Genomic DNA, 17,551 nt, shown 5'->3' on the forward strand with positions numbered 1-17,551 from the left:
GAGCCGGGTCCTACTAAATCTAACGGCTTAACCATGCAGTGAAAAAACGCCATTAGATTTCTTTTTTTATAAAGCATACATGTTTATCATTGACATGTTTACAGAAGCTGCTCTCTCTCTTCAAGCCCCTCACCAAAACAAAAGGCAACCAATTATCGAGCTGTTTCAAGGTGGACGCCGCCCATCTCTAGAGCAGGCCATAATTTCAGCGGAGGATCTAGAGATTCCCTTCATTCCTACAAGCATCTGCAAGAGGTGGATGTCAAAGAAATGATGCCAGAATCTTTGGGAAGGTGAGTTAAAATAAATCGTACTTCCACCGTGTACTACTATTAAACAAATGATAGAAATGAGTAAAAAATGAATGAGCAAAATACAAAAGAAGAGTTTCCATGATGTCTAAATATCCACTGTTAACCATGTTAAGAAGCAGATAGGTGTCACCCCAAGGTGACAATTCTGGAGGAAAGTGATTGTTCACCAAAAAATGAAAATTCTGTCATCATTTACTCTCCCTCATGTCATTCAAACCTGAGTGACGTTGCTGTTTAGTTAACAACATTCTTTAAAATATCTTTGTTTGTGTTCTGCAGAAGAAAAAAAGACAAACCGGTTTGACAAGAGGGAGAGTAAATAATGACCACATTTTCATTTTTGGGTGAACTATCGCTTTAAGATAATATACTGTGGGCCGAGAGAGTCAAACTGGATTTCATTGAATGTGTTCATGACAGGAATAATGTCCTTCAGTTAAGTAGAGGCTACAGTATGTTACCAAGTAGCACTTGCTCTTGTATTTTCAAGAGATGTTTTTATTTTCATTGCCAACTTGATCCAGCTTCACAGTGACTTGTAAACTCTGCTCACTGCCAAACTCTATCTCCATATCCGACCTATTTCCATAATTTACATTCTTAAACAGCACAGCATTGAGCTTGGAGATTCTTTAATGAGCTGTGACAACGCACATACAGTATGAACTTAAACATTCACAGAAGGGGTATTTCTGGGTCTCCATCAGGGATATCTCTTTTTTGGTTACCCTTTTTGGATTGATTAATGTTAGCACAAAGCTCAATTAGTGGGTTATCCGTCAATTGGGGACTGCGGTATTCAGCCCTGCTTATTATTGTTCGGGCATAATTAAATATTGATAAGCCTATCGGAACCTTTCTCAGGCCAAATGAGTCTCGGCCAGACCAAAGAGAGACAGGCTGGGCTGGACTGACCTATTTCCAGACTTAACAGTCTTAAAACACCAACACCATCCCCGAACCTGTCTCTGTTGCCATGGAGACACCCACCAGTCTAACAGAACTAGAAGTGAGTAGAGAACAAGAGAGATGGGCACACAGAGCATGCTTGCCCCCCTCCCTATGACAGCAGGACCGCCTGAATGTTGTCACTTCCACGGGAATCTTAGCAAACATACATATCTACCTGTCAGAGATGAAATATCAATTGCAACTGTGTGTGCCATCGGTGCGGTTATATTTAGATATTGTTTTGATTTGTTTAGAACTTGCCGGATTCACCTGCAGCTAAGAATGCACTTTTAATACCCATGAATTGCGATATGGGGCTCAATTATTTAAACCTTGGTCTTTGATGTAAAACAAGAACAGTAAGAGTAAAATGAAGTGAGGATTAGAGAAGTGACAAAGTATACCATTTTTATGTGTCAGAGGTTTTTTACTTTTTAAAAGAAGCAGGCTGATATTAAACAAAAGCAGTGCTGTGTTTTAATGTCAAAGGTTAAGAGAGGTGTAGTTTTGTGAATGTATCGCTTTTGTACAGATAATGTACAGGCATCCAGTTGTTGTCAAACTGAAGGGGATTCTTTCGCGATAACAGCCGGCTGCTTGTACATTATACCGCTTATTACACGGTTACTTGCCACATGAGAAAAAAACTGGACATAAAATGTGAATTTGAAATATTTCTATAGTGGAGTAGGCGGGGCGAGACCGTTGTTCGAGACCGGTGAGTAATTGTTAATGAGCGCCAGCTGTGCGCGCACGTAGGAGATCGGGAGCATGTAAGAGAACGAGCGACCGGACCGTCGAAGAGAGAGGACCGGGCCCGGACATGTTTTACGATTTATGTTCTTGTGTTTTACTTCCTTGTTTTGTGATTTGTTTTGTTCGCCGGCCGATCGGCCTTCCTTTTAATGAACCTTTTCTACAATTTTACTATCATTTTTACCGAATGCAGACCTTCTACGTGGAAAAGCCGTTTAGATTCAGTTTTAAAGTAAGAAATGGTGTTCAAACGTCACGAACAAGCAAATTGGTTTAATCATTTGTACATATCATGTCAAATATGTTTTTAAAAGACATATTTATAAAACATTTTTGTGTAATATTAAACCGCTCCTCACAAAATGATTTGCAGCATCAGGGTTACACTGTGTTATTAGTTTTGAGGGACAACCCTTGGAATGTCGCATCTGGCCAATCAGAATCAAGCATTCAAATGAACCGTGTAATAAATCACGATAATTGCTGGAGCTTTTGTGGCGATATGCAGCATAATCACAATATTGAATTTTGTTAAATAAACAGGTATTAAAACTTCAGTGTTGTCTTCTTAATGACATGTTTGACAACTTTTTTCAAAAAACTAAAAAATATTTAAAAAGCAGCTGTAAAGAACAATAATACAGAATCAGAACATTTTCAACCAAGATTATCTATATAAAAATGTAAAATATTTGATTTTTATTTATTAGGAATAGCATATAGCGTATTTAATCAATACGTGTAAGAAAACATAAGAATAGTAGTCAAATAAAAAATAAAACCATGCAAATAAAAAGCCATCAGCCTTTGGAATTTACTCCACCTAGATCGTTAGATGTAGTTATAGTTCATGGTTTATGTGTAGCAACTAAAATAATGAGTAGATAACTATAAAGTCATATTATGTTAGACTTTTGACTTTTGTGTTGTCTTTATGCGCGTGTTAGACCTAATTAGCGAATCTGCTCTGTTGCGCGCAATGTTTGTATCCTCCAAGGATAGTGGGGGTCTTCAGTTCCTGGCACTGTTACTTTGGGGGTCGCGGGGTAAAAAGTTTGGGAACCCCTGGTCTAGATAAGCGTATACCAAATGTATAAAAGTGTCCAAGATAAAGATTATAGCACTTTTACACAATTCCATTCCCCTAATTTGATTGGTTAGATAATACCAATGGGACATCTCTCTATTCACTGACTGACTATGTGTTTGCAGAATTTTCGACTAAAGAACATCTTATTTTGTCCTCCTGAAAGGGAAATGAGTTTCTCTTGCCAGTGAGAATTTGAGCTGGAAATGAAAAAGTGGATTTGATCACAGAACACATTGTTTCCCTCACATACACTATCCCATTCTGTGTGTATTTGGTGACACGCTGAGCTTCATGTTTTTGTTTGGGGAAAAAAACGCATGCAACTGGCCAAATTTTGACTGAAATGGCTCAGAAATAACTTGTGGAGTAAAAAACAGAATCACTCTTTCACATCATTGTGCCAGCAAAAACTTTTTATGATTTATTTTTTGGTTTTCTATCTGTCACTGCAAGGTGTGCCGGATTCGATAAGGAGTTTCCTACAGATGAAGAAGTCAGCCAAATTAAGTGGTGTAGTCTTCATAACCTCATAGGTCTGAGCGAGGCATACACAGGCTTTGATGGCAATGGCTTAAATCTAAGATAAGGCTGTCAAGAGAAAAAAAAAGGTTTATTTAACATTAACGCTACCACAGGCAAACAGCCCATGCTGAGGATTATAAATAATTACACTGAGATTCTAAATTCCCGCTACCTCGGAATAATTTGATCACTGCTGCGATTGTTTCTTAAATACGTTGTTCTCACCACGTTCTCAGAGGCTGAGCACATCCTTTCAATGCTTACAGGAAAAATGAAGTGAAGTGTAATAACTAATTCCCCTCCCTCTCTTTCTCTCTCCTCTCTTGCTTAAGGTTCCAGGCTCAATCAAACACCAATCAGCAAAGCCGATCAAATTCGAATATGCAAATTGTTGTCTCCGCCCATTCCAGAGATAAGACGGGAGGCAGTGATGTTCCATGCACTCGTCTCGACCAGGGAACGGTCTTTCTTTCTCCATCGTTCCGAGCTCGCTCTGTACCCATAATCCCGTCTGTTCAGGGACCCGATTATGGGGAGGGGCCTGGGGAAGGGGGCAGGGTTAAGATGCACGCCGGAGGTGGAATTTCTTACAACCCTGAGACTGAGGCGGAGTCAGTGGCAAGTTCCAGCCAATCACTTGCCAGCTCCTCCGGGACAGTTCAGGAGCCACAGACACTTGCCTGCTCTGAGTCGTTACTGATGTCAAGGGGCCAAATCAAACACAAAAGCCTTGTTACCTACACGACAGCCTTGGGATCAGGTACAGGCTCCAGGAGAGCAAAGACTGTCATATCGATGACTGTACTGGGATCAGGGGAGAAAACCACGCAGTATACCGCCAGTCTGATGTCAGGGGGACATGGGAATGAGCATGTTCAGTCCACTTTTGGAGATACTTCAGGACGGGAGATGGACGGTGATGGTTTACAAACGGCAGTTTTGGGAAACGAAAGGGAAAGCTTGTTTTCTGCCGGGGTTAGAAGTGGGGCCTGCCTCACGTATCCAAAGAGCTGATTGGATGAATGCAAATATCACTTTGGAAACTTCACTTATGTTGGTGTTGATAAGGGGTGGGACCCCGTTTGTGTTGACCCACCATCAAAAGACTTCATTTTGGAACTATTTTACTGCATTGTGAACTACAGAGACAAATTACTGACAACAGAAACAAAGCACCGAATTACTGACAACACAATGTGAATAGATAACGTGAGAAAGATTACTATGGATGGGATGCTGATTTAAAGAGGAACTGAAAAAGATTTATATGCCACTATTTAACAAATGCTTCAATTTAGAAACCAAATAGTGTGTCATCTCAATGTTGTTTCTTAACTGTAAAGAAGAAAAATATAATAGATGTCAAAACTATATGTATGTCATATATTCCGTGTATATGACATACCAAGTGACAAAAATAAAGATGCAAAACATGTTAATGCAGAAGGTTTTTTCTCACAATAATTCTGCTAAGCTCGACCCAGCTCTGTCTATTGTCTGTTTTGCTCTTGAGAAGAAAACGTCCGTTTCTGAATAAAATTTGAATGTCATGTCGATCAGAGTCCATCCACATGCTGACTGCGATCAGTGTCGGGCTTCTAACGCCTTCGGTTTTTAGCAAAAAGCTTGGTAAGCATCGCAGTCGGGTATCTGTAAGCATCACCTGAAACGATCCAGCGACTGCGTTGAATGGATAGAAACATCTAGAGTCACCGTCTGTCTCCATGGCAACAGAGATCGGAGGAGTCTGATGCGGCAGCCCTCTATCCAACAAGACCATCAGCGGATTTAATCATTTACTTGTTTATCTCCTGTAAAAGTAGCGCTTGCTAATTAGGCCCGGGCTCATTATTTTGCATCAGCTATTTCGAAGCCGCAAAAGAGGAGGAAAAAACTTTCCTTAACTAGATGATTTTTCAGGTGAGGGTGTTTTTCGGCGAAATTAATCGGTAGAAAGATTAAAGCGCCGTGTCATTGATGTCTCTCGTCGTGTTTGCCTCAGACGAGGCTGACATGGGGGGCGAGTCGTATTTCAAAAGCTTTGTCATTTCCGGCTTAGTCTCCTAGCATGGCGTGAAAACACATTTTATTTAAATAAGAAAAAAGAACCACTGGCTCGCTCTTCCAACGCAGATATCATCCACTCGAGACCATGAAGAGCAAATGTGGTAGTTTTGTAATTAATTTGGAGACAAACAAATTTGTTTTGTTCTAATCGTGTGCCTTGTCTCTCATAGATCTTGCGTAAGCCATTGGCTTGAAACTCATAATAAATGATCCTTTCATTTTGTGAGAACATTACACATGTTCATCCAACAGCTTAATATTCAATCTCAAGTCAGTCTTTGATCCTGAGGGAGTAAGGCAGGAACATACAAATGCGGGGTACAAAGAAATGGAGTCCTGTGTGGATATATATTTGTTTTCTTGTTAGAACACAGCAGAACCAGTGCATCTGTTTGAGTTTCTGAAGAGCATGCCTAAATCTCTATGGTTATATTATTAATAAACACAGGATGCTTCCTCAGGCAGACCCTTAACATTAGACAGAGTACAACAGAGCACAACAGGGGCTAGACCAACAGATGCTACTGGGAGCCGAGCAGAGCTGAACAGAGACCACGATGATTTCAGAAGCAACATGTGAAATGTTTTCGTCACCTAGCACTATCTTTTAAATTACTCACAGCGATGTTCGCCTGGTTACAGTTTTCAAAATTTCCGAAGGGTTTGATTCCTTTCGAAGAAGAACCAGAATAAAGCTGCCTTCAGTGGGAAATGCATCATTTTGTGATAAACGGTAATGAAACGTTGAGAATTCAAATCACAGCCCTAACCGAAACAAGCAAAAGACACTTTGTGATGGATGACTTGCGTTTTCCATTATTCAGTAGATTAATGAGTACTGAGAGAATAGTGTCAGTGAAGTGGTGGATAAACAGATTGCTCATTTTTAATAGCCTAGTTTTGAAAGGCTGTGAAGAACTGAGCGTGTTTAATGACAGAACGCGGTCTATGGGTAAAATGGGTCACTGTAGAAAATCAGACCTGGGCGAGGTGCAAATTCTGTTGTGAAGACAAAAATATAATAAAGTAATAAATAATTATAATGATAATCTTGTCATTATCCAATCTTGGGTGAAATTGTTTGCAAAAGTAATTTGCACATATCTGCCTTCTCTTGGTATGGTAAAAAAGATCTTATCGGCTGCATATCAGTTGAATTTCGCATTAAACAATAAGCAGTGACTGCAAAATATATCACCGCATTGAAATGTTTATATTGGTTACGTTATTGCTGGCCATTTAAACTGAACTTTGTTTATATTGTAATGCGGTGAAGTGAAACTGCACATTGTTAACATTCATCATTTTCTGGAGGTACTTAATATCTCAAAAGCCCCTTATAGAGGCACAGCAAACTCGATGTAAGTTTTTCTCCCAGGCGAGAAACAGCTTTTTGATGTGATGCTGATAGTAAGGCAGGCTGCATACAAAGAGGACTCGTGAGATGTTCCCTTCCCATGAGATCTCTTTATAATCTCAGCGGTTTCTCCAAGACAGTAATGACATAATATGAGGATGTAAACATCTTTCAGAGTCTTTACCTTATACAGTATGCAATTACGACATGAAATGAACAGCTCAGCTAGCACAGTTTGCAATCAAATTTCAAATATTTTTAATAAACATTTATTTTCCAAGTGTGAAGTTAGCTGTATGGTATTCACAATTAAGTTTAAAGCTGTATACATACTGCGTGTGTATACAGCTCTAAGCCACACGGTTTTGCTCTCGGTTGGTTTGTTATTTACTACATCATGGTAAATGAAGTCAACATTTGTGACTTACTTCACTTAATTGTAAATCTACAGCGTAGCCATTAAAAAGAATTATGGTAATTATTGTATTTCTATTGTTTAACATATATTGCTATTGATGAGGCCAATGCAGTGAAATAACAGCAAATGATAATTGAGCCATTTTCTCTCTTTATCTCTGCTTTATCTATTTAATAAAAAAATTATTCATATTAATAATTCTGTGTAATTCAAATAAAAGCATTGAACTGGATTTTCACAACAAAATTCACAATGAATCGGTTGTTTGAAATAAAATAACAGGATGATGTAATTTTTTTCGATAAAAAAAGCAATTCTTGTTGCAATATAAAAAACAAATGTAAATAATTTAAAGCATCTTTGTTACTCTTAATTTCAAACTGATTTATTGACCTGCCAAGCAAACTGGTTAATTCTGAAATATCAGGAATCTCAGGATCATTAAGACTTCACCTGTTAACTCATCTGTTATTTGTTATTAGTCATAAGTCGGTGGAATTAAGAAAGAGAATTATTCTCATTTAATTGGACAAAATGAATGTGTGCTAGATGAAATTTGCAGTCTGTTCTTCAGAATTTGCAGTCTGTTATGCAGGATGAGATTTTATGTTTTAAATTAAAAGTTTCCATGTACATTACTCCAATTTAGATTTAATGCTGTATTTTATATTTTTTTGTAATTAACACCGTTATTTTATTAAATTAAACACAACTATTATTGTTATTGTAAATTTTTATAAAGGGACAGTTTAAAATCTGTCATCATTTACTCACTTTTGACTTGTTTCAAATCTGTATGAATTTCTTTGTTCTGATGAACACAGAGCAAGATATTTGAAAGAATGTTAGTAATTTTCAGTTCTGGGACATCATTGACTACCATAGTAGGAAAAATGACAATGGTAGTCAAAAGTGGCTACTGAAAATATTTTCTTTTGTGTTCATCAGAACAAAAAAATGTACACAGATTTGAAATATCTCCTGGATAAGAAAATGAAGCCATTTTTAATTTGGGGTGAAATGTTCCTTTAAAATGTCTGCTTGCCAGAGTAGAATTAGTGCCCCATCTCTGGTTCGTCTTTCACAACTTTTCTTCCTCTTCCACCTTAAAATCTTAAGCAGTTTCCTTCCCACTATCGTCTCTAGCTCACTCACTAGGGGTTTAAAAGCACTATTTTGAGTCAAATTAAAAAATAATATGCGCTGGAAGAAGCAGCATACATATAAAACTCAGCCAACCAAGTATCAACTGTTCTCAGTAACCACACATGTTTGCACTTGCCGTGCAACATTTATGTTATCAGATGAGTGATAAGCATTATGGGGTTCGGCTTTGTGATGTTTCTCCCCACTGATGTTGGTATGGTTTTTGAACTCATGTACAGCAGAATTGATAAGAGCAATGAGATTATGCTTATGAGCTTAATTAGAAAGATGGTATCTAATATCTCATGCAAATACCATTACAAGAAATCATAAGCAGAGGAGAGAAGGGGTTCTATGCATGACTGAATAGAGGACAAGTTTAATGTGAACTCAGTTTCAGTGTGGAAAAAATAAGAAATTATTTCTAAATTAAAATATGTGATAATTTGCCAAAGTTTTGTATATTCGGTGCTGTATGAATAAGCTAACAACGCAAAATGAACTTGATGAAAATTCATATTTGGAGAACATTGGAAAGTAAAATTCAGGTTTTAAATGATTGTTTATATATTTAAAAGTTGGGCTTCAAAGGTACACGTGTATTATTTTATTTGTCATTACAGAAATAATAAATCATTGTTTCAAAAATATATACATAATTGTCACTAAACTGCTGTTAGGCAGACATGAACAATTATATTAATAACATGAACAATTATTAATATATTTCAAAATTTCTGTGGTTAAATTTCATTACACAAATAATTATTATTGTAATTTTAAGTAGTTTTATTTGTTTATTTTTAACAGGTTTTACACTCAAAACTTTGGTTTTAAACATGATACTATTACCAAGAACTGGCTCTGTCAGCCACCTGAACTATTATTTACATGTATTTATTTAGAAGATTGTATCCCACGTGAGCTACAAATGATGGAGGTTTTTACATTTGGGCTTAAGAATTTATGCTTTATAGACACAATCATCCAAAAATGTGGTTTAAAGCATAAAGGCTTGAAGCATCACCTCTGCATATGCATCTTACTTTAAATGCTTCATTAAGCTTTCATATGGAATGAATTATCATCACAATTATATTCATTTTATCTGCATAAAATGTCTGCATCTTCAGACAAAACTATTCTCATTTTTGGTTTATGGTTGGTCGAACCGATTCATCTGCCACAGTGGAAAAGAGAGCAGAACTCTTTCTGCAATGAGAACAACGAAAAAGAGATGCAGCATGTTGAGGGAGCCCTGCGTGATCTCTGGCAAATAGACTACAGTAATCTGTTTTTGGTGTGTGTGAATAAATGAGAGTGTGGTTGAGGAAGATAATGGAGAAGAGAGGGAGAACAAAAGCGTTACAGGCAGCAAGGCAAAATGCCTTGAGAAATGTAGATGGGAGAGAGAGCCGTGAGAGGGAAGAGGTTTGTCATAACACGAGAGGCGTAATGGAGTTCTCTGTTATATTTCATTTGCAGTAAATTAAGTGAACTTTGTCTCAGATGTTTCACCTATAATTCCATAGGAGAAATTTTTAAAAAGACACTGAGAAGACAATTGAATAAAAGTATAGAGGTATAATTTATATGTATGTAGCATTGATCAGATGGTTTGATATTTAGAAACCGCTTTTTGAGATCACATTCAAATCTCTCCTGCCTCGAGTGTTTTGGAGTGTTTTACTTAAACAAGTAAGAAAAAAATGTGGTTAATTTTCAGTATGTAAAAATTTTAAAATGAAGAAGGTTTCATAAGCAAAATTACCTAAAATAGCCATTCTTGTTTTAAAAAAAAAGGTGTTTAAAAATAATCTGCAGAGAAAAATAAACTACAATTATGTTAGGCAGATATTCTTTCTACTTTGTCCAGTACAGTTAAATTCACTTTTTTAGAAAACAATACTTTTTTATGTAATTTTGCTTTCGAAGTAATTGTGTCTATTTGTGAAATTTTTGATATTTTTACGAAGAACAAGACAAAAATAAGAAATTGATTTCTAGCAATGAATGTGACACGTAGACACACCAGGACACAGTGAAAAGAATAGAGTAAGAGAGAAAACACTTCTGTATGAGTCAGCCGCATGGAAGATTTCCCGTAGTGGGGTCATGGGGTCAACTTCGCTTAAACTAGATCTGTTGACCTCTCTGTCTCCTGTGCACGGACATGTTTCTTTAGGTCCTGGCCAAGAGGTCAATGTTTCATCTGGACTCCATCCTCCACTTGAAAAATGGTTTATACGGGTCATGATAATCCATCATTTTGTATCTATCCGGGGAGGAATAAACAAGTTGTAGATTTACAGGTTAAAGCAACGTTTAAAACAAACCCACTCATTCATGCCCACCCATACCTGCAGGATGAATAAATGTCTAATGTATTAAACCATAATTTCTCTCAGAGTTGTGTGAGGTGGAGTACGGCGATATCAATTCTCGAGTGTGCGCCAAACAGCTTCTTATTATAGGACAGAAGTAGTACTATATAACCATTAAATGAGGATTCCACCCCCTCTAATACTTTAAAGCCTGGCGATGCTAGTATGCTGGAGAAAATTGAAAATAAAACATCCACATGGGTGTTATTATAACAGGCTTCATTCTCACAGTGAAAAAACGACAACCAGGCACACGCAGATAAAGTCTTTAAAAATACAATCATTCATCGTCTCCTACAGTTAAAGAGTCCAGGGTGATGACAGTAATTTTGTGCTTCGACACAGAAGGCGGAGGTCGCTTTTATCCGCTTGCTTTTTGTACCCTGTCTTTACAAAATATGCCAAGAATCCAGCGTGCTGAGAGCAAGCAATGCTCCTCTGTGATCCAGGCTTTAATACAACAGTAATTTGTCACAAATGGCAGCCGCTGTGGCCCCACCAGACTTTGGATCTTCTCTGCAGTCTGGACAGCACTCTAAGATGGCCGCCTGGCCCCGGAATGAGCAAATTACTCTCAGTGTAGTCGGCGTCGCTGACCCCACTGGGGCCCGGACTGTCGCACGCTTTTTCTGGCAATGCGCCAGTTTGCCGGGTACTGCCACATCCACTTCAATCAGGGGGCAATTTCTCTCTCCGTCTCATTCACACACACACACAGACACATACTTCTCATCCGGCTTAATTATTCTAATGAACATCAACACAAAAACAACAACAAAGCGTCCTAGACCAGACCCACAACCGTGCTGAGACTACAAAGAGATGTTTGTGTTTAAATAAATCAGACGTTGCATCTGCTTCAATTACGGGAGAGTACCAGCGCACAAGGGGAGAAAAGTATCAACGTTATTGTTACATCAGAGATTTTTAAGATTTGGAATGTCAGCCGACCAGAACAGGGATGCACAAATACGTTTAGGCAGAGCGAAGGGCAAACAAATAAATTGGGAACAGACAGAGGTTACAGAATAAATCAAGCCGAAACGCACACGTTCAATGCAAAGTTATCTAATGTCTTTATAGGCCTCAGGGGAACAATAAACGGCATGTTTCAGCACGAATTCCTCCAGATGAAGAAGTGCGAAAAACAGACCAACCGATGCATTCAAATGAGCTCAATCCAAAAGCAATGCAAGATCAAAGCTTTCTCAGCACAAACACGCACTCTCCCTCTGACCGTAAATCAAAAGGTTTGAAAACCGAGCGCCGGATTGTGCCAGATAAGAAAGAGGATTAGAGCTGTAAAAGGCCCCCGCACAATATTCCCCTGACCTGTCCATCCTGACAAGATCTGTTTGCGTGGGGAGAACTTCGCTCAAAACATCCCAATAGAAGTCATCGCAAAGGTTACGTCCACATGGTCACACATTAACACACAATCCCAAACACACACACAGCATCTGTCAGTCTGTGTCAATGTCAGCCGCACTTCTTCCTCCCGGTGTCCGACTCAGCAGAGCCGAGATGAATCTGGCAGGAAGACACCAAGGGTCATCCAGAATAGCCAAACGGCTGCTGAAAAGTGCTTTCAAAAAATATCACAACCAATCAAAAAGCTGTGAGAGGAAACACTCAGTGAATGACAGAAGAAGAGCAGGAGTTTGTCACATCTTAGTGTCTTTGTTCAACAAACAGCGTTTCTAAACTGAAAGCTCTTCTCTGTTTTTGCTATTTCAATCCGGCCAAAGCTTGTGTAGCGGGTGCTACTGCGTGCAACGCTTTGTGACAAATAAGACAAAGTGATGTTGCAAGAGCATCTTCTCACGGGTCAAAATCAAAAGCGGCCCGATCAATAAATAATAAAATACAACTCGCGATCGTAAACGTGAAGGGCGCCGACGCGACCTTCTCAGCAGCCGCATTCAAATATTTATCAGTGTCACGGGTTCCGAATCTGTCTCTCCTTTAGACTGCCTGTCTGCTTTGGTCAGGTGATGATGTCGCCTGTTAAATTCGCTTTGACAGCACAAAGTGACTTTTCACACCTTTCCCTTCCAGAGCCAAAACAAAAATATCCATCTATATGCCGCTTCCACCGAGGCACAGCTGGCGTGGCTGACAAAGTCTGACAGAGGCTCCCACAGAAGAATGACCCGCAGAATGCGTCCTTTGAGGAAGTGGGAGAAAGACAGCGGGGTTTTGACGACAGAAACTGACTCACACACTGTGAAATGAAGGTTTTAGACACTTTCTGCCTCCATCATATCATGTAGACGTGAGGTACGCGTGACCTTTACAGTGTAAATGAGATGTGAAGGCGGAATTAGAGGCATCGAGCCAAGCGCAGCGCGACTGCTGTGTACGTGTATGATTACCTCCAGTGCCTTCTCATCCCCGGGTCAAATTGACATGCCATGTCATCCTGTCTGTGTCACTATTGTCTCTCATTTTCTCCACTTTCATTTTCTGAGCAGTTCTCATTACCACTCACAGAAAGAATCTAGCGGATGGAGCTCAGGCGGTCTGGGCCAATTCTGGCTGCTGTAATTATGTTTTGAGAGGGAGGTTAGGCGTAGACTTTCACACTGATAATGACACGGCCTTCCTTCGTCTGAGAAACAGTGGCCTCTGGTGTTCAGTCCTGGATGTGGACTCTCCAGCAATGATAAACAGTGACTTGATGACAGCAATTCCTTTTTTATGCGGATTGTTTCGAACTCAAAGTTTGGGGAAAGAAAGAGGGGTCTCCACCGGTGGGCAGCATACACCTGGAGGACGTAAATAGTTTGTTGAAATTAGTTTTCTTAAAGTACCAAGATGGTCAAGAATTCAGGCAAAATACAAAATGCAGATTCTAATTTGCCCACGATTTCTTAACAAAGAAGGTAGGAATTTGGTGATCGTTACTGAATTATTAAATTCATTTCTATATTCTATAATGAATGAAGACAACTGGAACTGCAAGGATATGTGTAATTGTTGGACACGATGTGCGTAACCAGGCAACAACACTCGCTGCTGTTACTCAGTTGTTGCATTCTTTTTTGCAATGCACTCGACTACTTTAAAAGCCAACTTGATCTCGTGGGAATTCGTAACTGTGTTACGAGGGGCTAACCTGTATGTATTCGTACAATTTGAATCTTACAAAAATGTAGGATTATTAGAAAAATTCCTGCTGAAGCCCCTCCTCTAACCCCACCCCTAAACCTAACATGACAGGCGTGGAAGCAAATCATACTAAAACGTACAAATAAGGCTGTACGATTTCATGCGATCAAGCCACCTTGGAAGATACAGTAGGAATTCCTGTGAGATTGTCTTGTACGAGCACAGTATGTGTAGGCGAATTGTAACAATTCCTGTGAGGCCCCTTATCTCATCTCTTCTGCCAGGAAATGACCAGCTCACCTGAGAAACCAGGCAGGCATTTGAGGTTGTTAGCTGGAGGCCACACTAAAAAAGATCTGTTTTCAACTCCTTCGCTTACATTAAAACAAATGCCTGTCTTGCACTAAAGCTTGCTTTAAAATGCTTCCATGACAGATCAAAGCGATGCACCATATGTTACTGTGCCGAATTTGATAAATACACAATCAATTTTGCAAATGACATTACTGTGGATGTATGTGAGATGCACGGTAATCAAATGCAGTAAATAATCATTATGTAATGACCTCTCATCTCAGAAGCCACCAGTGCGGTGTAGAATCAAAACAGTGCAGTCTTTAAGGACCAATTTGGATAAAAGGTTGTCAAATAAAGACGAGCACTCTGATTTTATTAAGCAGAACTGACATGCAAACATGGCACACATCTTGAATAATGTTGCCATTTTAAAAGCCACCTTTCCATAATGGAGGTAAAGGCCTCTAGGGTCACAAGTCTATGGGGACGAACGGGAAAAGCGTGAGTTTGAATGAAAGCAAAGGGAGAGTGCTGTGTGCAATAGAAAAGACAGCACTACATAATTAATCTCAATCTGACCGAATTCATCCGCCATGAATATTAGTGTAAACAACACAGAGCTCATGTATGGGGATGGGCATGACAAGGTTTTGGATTAATCACATTTGATAACAAGTCTCAATTAGACATGTTTATTACATTAATGAGATCATTTGAATTAGTTTGGAGTTAGCCCTGTTGTTAAAACCAGCAAGCTGGTTTGGTATGTTTTGATGCTGGTTTGCTGTTTGAGCTGGTTTAAACTGGTCATGTTTTGGTTTGAACTGGTCATGTGCTGGTCCTTAGCTGGTGTAGCCTGTTAACTGACACCCGTTCCATATACGGGACACCTACGTTTGCATCAATATTGTGCATGTAATTTCTAATTGAATCATATCAAACTATATATCATTGGAAAGATCTAAGACTCAAGAATACATTTTTGTTAATTAATTTATGTAGAAAGAGTAATTGATTCTTTTTTTTTAAGAGTTTCCTCAGATTTTTTGTTATCCTTTTGCGACCTGTATTTTTTTAATGCATTTTTGAATCAAGGAAAAACATAAACATTTTTTTTTATTTTTTACAATAAACCTAACAACATACCTTTATTTTTTTGTGTTTGTGTGATTTTTGCAATAATCAGCTACTTTTATTTTTTCAAACAAGACCAACCGTAAATCTGTATTCCAAAGAACTGGTGACGTGAGTTATCGCTATTTTAGTTCCAACATGCGTTTTTATGTGTAGGCTCAAAATGGCTACGACAGTTAACAGGTTCAAACCAGCATCAAAACATACCTAACCCAGCATATGCTGTTTTTTTTAACAAGGAGCTTTATTAACACAAGAGATTCTTTGACAGGTTTCGGCAGATGTGACAATATTCCTCCAAATTATTTGCAAATCACAATCGGCAGGTGCATTGATTCACTCCTGTCACATTTATGCCCACTGTGTCTGTGCGGCTTTAATGTTTTATACTCGCGGATCCCTCTGGCTAAAAGTGGCCAGGATGAATAGGTGACACCTGCATAATAGCATACAAAGAGGAGTAATTGTGAGGTTATGGGGTCTTTATGCAGAACATGAAAAGGCCCATGTAGAAATCAGGACCAAAGGGCAGCAGGGGAGAGAAGGTGAAGAGGGAAGCAGAGATGAAATTATTGATGTTGCATGATTACAAAGAACACGTAATGGAAATGAATTCACTAGATTAATAGATTATACTTTTAAAAATAAAGGTGCTTCATGATGCTATAGAAGAACCCTTTTTGTATAAATGGTTCCATAAAGAACCTTAAACACCCAAAGAACATTTCTGTTTCACAAAAGGTTCTTCAGATTATAAAAAGGTAAGAAAGAAAGCTTTGACTGAATGGTTCTTTGCATAACCAAAAACGGTTCTTCTGTGGCATCGCTGTGAGGAACCTTTTCAGCACATTTATTTTAAAGACTTTACATGCACACAATAATGAAAAAACAATAACATAACAATGATTTTCAAATCATCTCATTGCAAAATGTACTATTTCTGTTTTCTTCTATTCATAACACCATGTGTCAACAAATGTGGAGCCGTTCTTGCATGAAGTCAGCAAAACATGTTATTATGAGGTACAGAAACATGTTTTATTTTCAGTCTTTTTTTGACTGGTGCTTTTAAAAGAGGTTCTCTGCAACATTTGAAAATGTTAAAAAAGAAAAACTATATATTATGTTGCAGAGAATATATATAATAATATATATATATATAATGTTAATATATATACATACTGTATACTTAATATTTATGGTCCTTTGAAGCCTGCATTAAATATTAGTATGACCACTGTGTTGACGCAAAACCATAAAACATAATAAATAAACAAACACATGTTTGTTTATCTTCATCTATCATTAGGTTTGTACCGAGTGTGATTCTGAGAAATAAAGTGTTATTCTCCATTACTCAAGCGGTACAGATGACCCAGGTATAAGGGGGTTGTATGGGTGGGTTAGCACCATCTGCTAGTTCACTGCTATGGCAACATGAGTCACAGAGATTCAATTACAGCATGAAAAGGTAGAGAGAAATGAATAGGTCAGATAACAGGCACGTACACATACACACACGCATGCATTCATACAAACTCATCCACAGAAGTACAGTATATTCCTATACATCACAAACTGTCCGGCATAAGAAAAGTCCTCAGACCATCTACTCAAGAACAGTTAAATGTTCTCCCCCACTGAACAATGTGCAATACCAACTACTTATACTCATATCTATTTATTTATTATACCGATTTAATTACAATTCCCTTACATAATTTGTTTATAGCAGATTACAACTTGTATATAGCACATCTGTAAATAAAAGAATAACAGAGTAGCAGTGTATATTGTATCATATATTGTCTTTTATCAAAAGTTTACTGTATTTACACATTTATTGTTACGTCTTGTCATTTTCGACTGGAAGCTTCTGTCACCAAGACAATTTCCTCATGTGTGTAAAGCACACTTGGCAATAAAGCTCCTTCTGATTCTGATATTCACATCACATCTATTGAAACATTTTAGCCTGCAAGTGAAAAAACACACATTTTGAGA

At 38.3% G+C, this 17,551-nt stretch overlaps 1 protein-coding gene across 2 annotated transcripts in view; it reads left to right on the forward strand.

The window, feature by feature from the left end:
* The window catches only part of nrg3b (neuregulin 3b), a 124,094-nt gene extending 119,045 nt beyond the window's left edge, over nucleotides 1-5,049 (forward strand). The window contains exons 8-9 of one of the 2 annotated variants that reach the window (XM_056771532.1): nucleotides 105-293; nucleotides 3,966-5,049. In XM_056771532.1, the coding sequence (XP_056627510.1) occupies nucleotides 105-293; nucleotides 3,966-4,647 (871 nt within the window). In that variant the 3' untranslated portion in view covers nucleotides 4,648-5,049. The remainder of the gene's footprint in view (nucleotides 1-104; nucleotides 294-3,965) is intronic. The other variant, XM_056771533.1, reaches the window with a different exon arrangement.
* Nucleotides 5,050-17,551: the final 12,502 nt, after the last annotated feature.

The sequence above is a fragment of the Triplophysa dalaica genome, chromosome 17 (genome assembly GCF_015846415.1).
Source record: "Triplophysa dalaica isolate WHDGS20190420 chromosome 17, ASM1584641v1, whole genome shotgun sequence".
In the NCBI taxonomy this organism is placed as follows: Eukaryota; Metazoa; Chordata; class Actinopteri; order Cypriniformes; family Nemacheilidae; genus Triplophysa; species Triplophysa dalaica.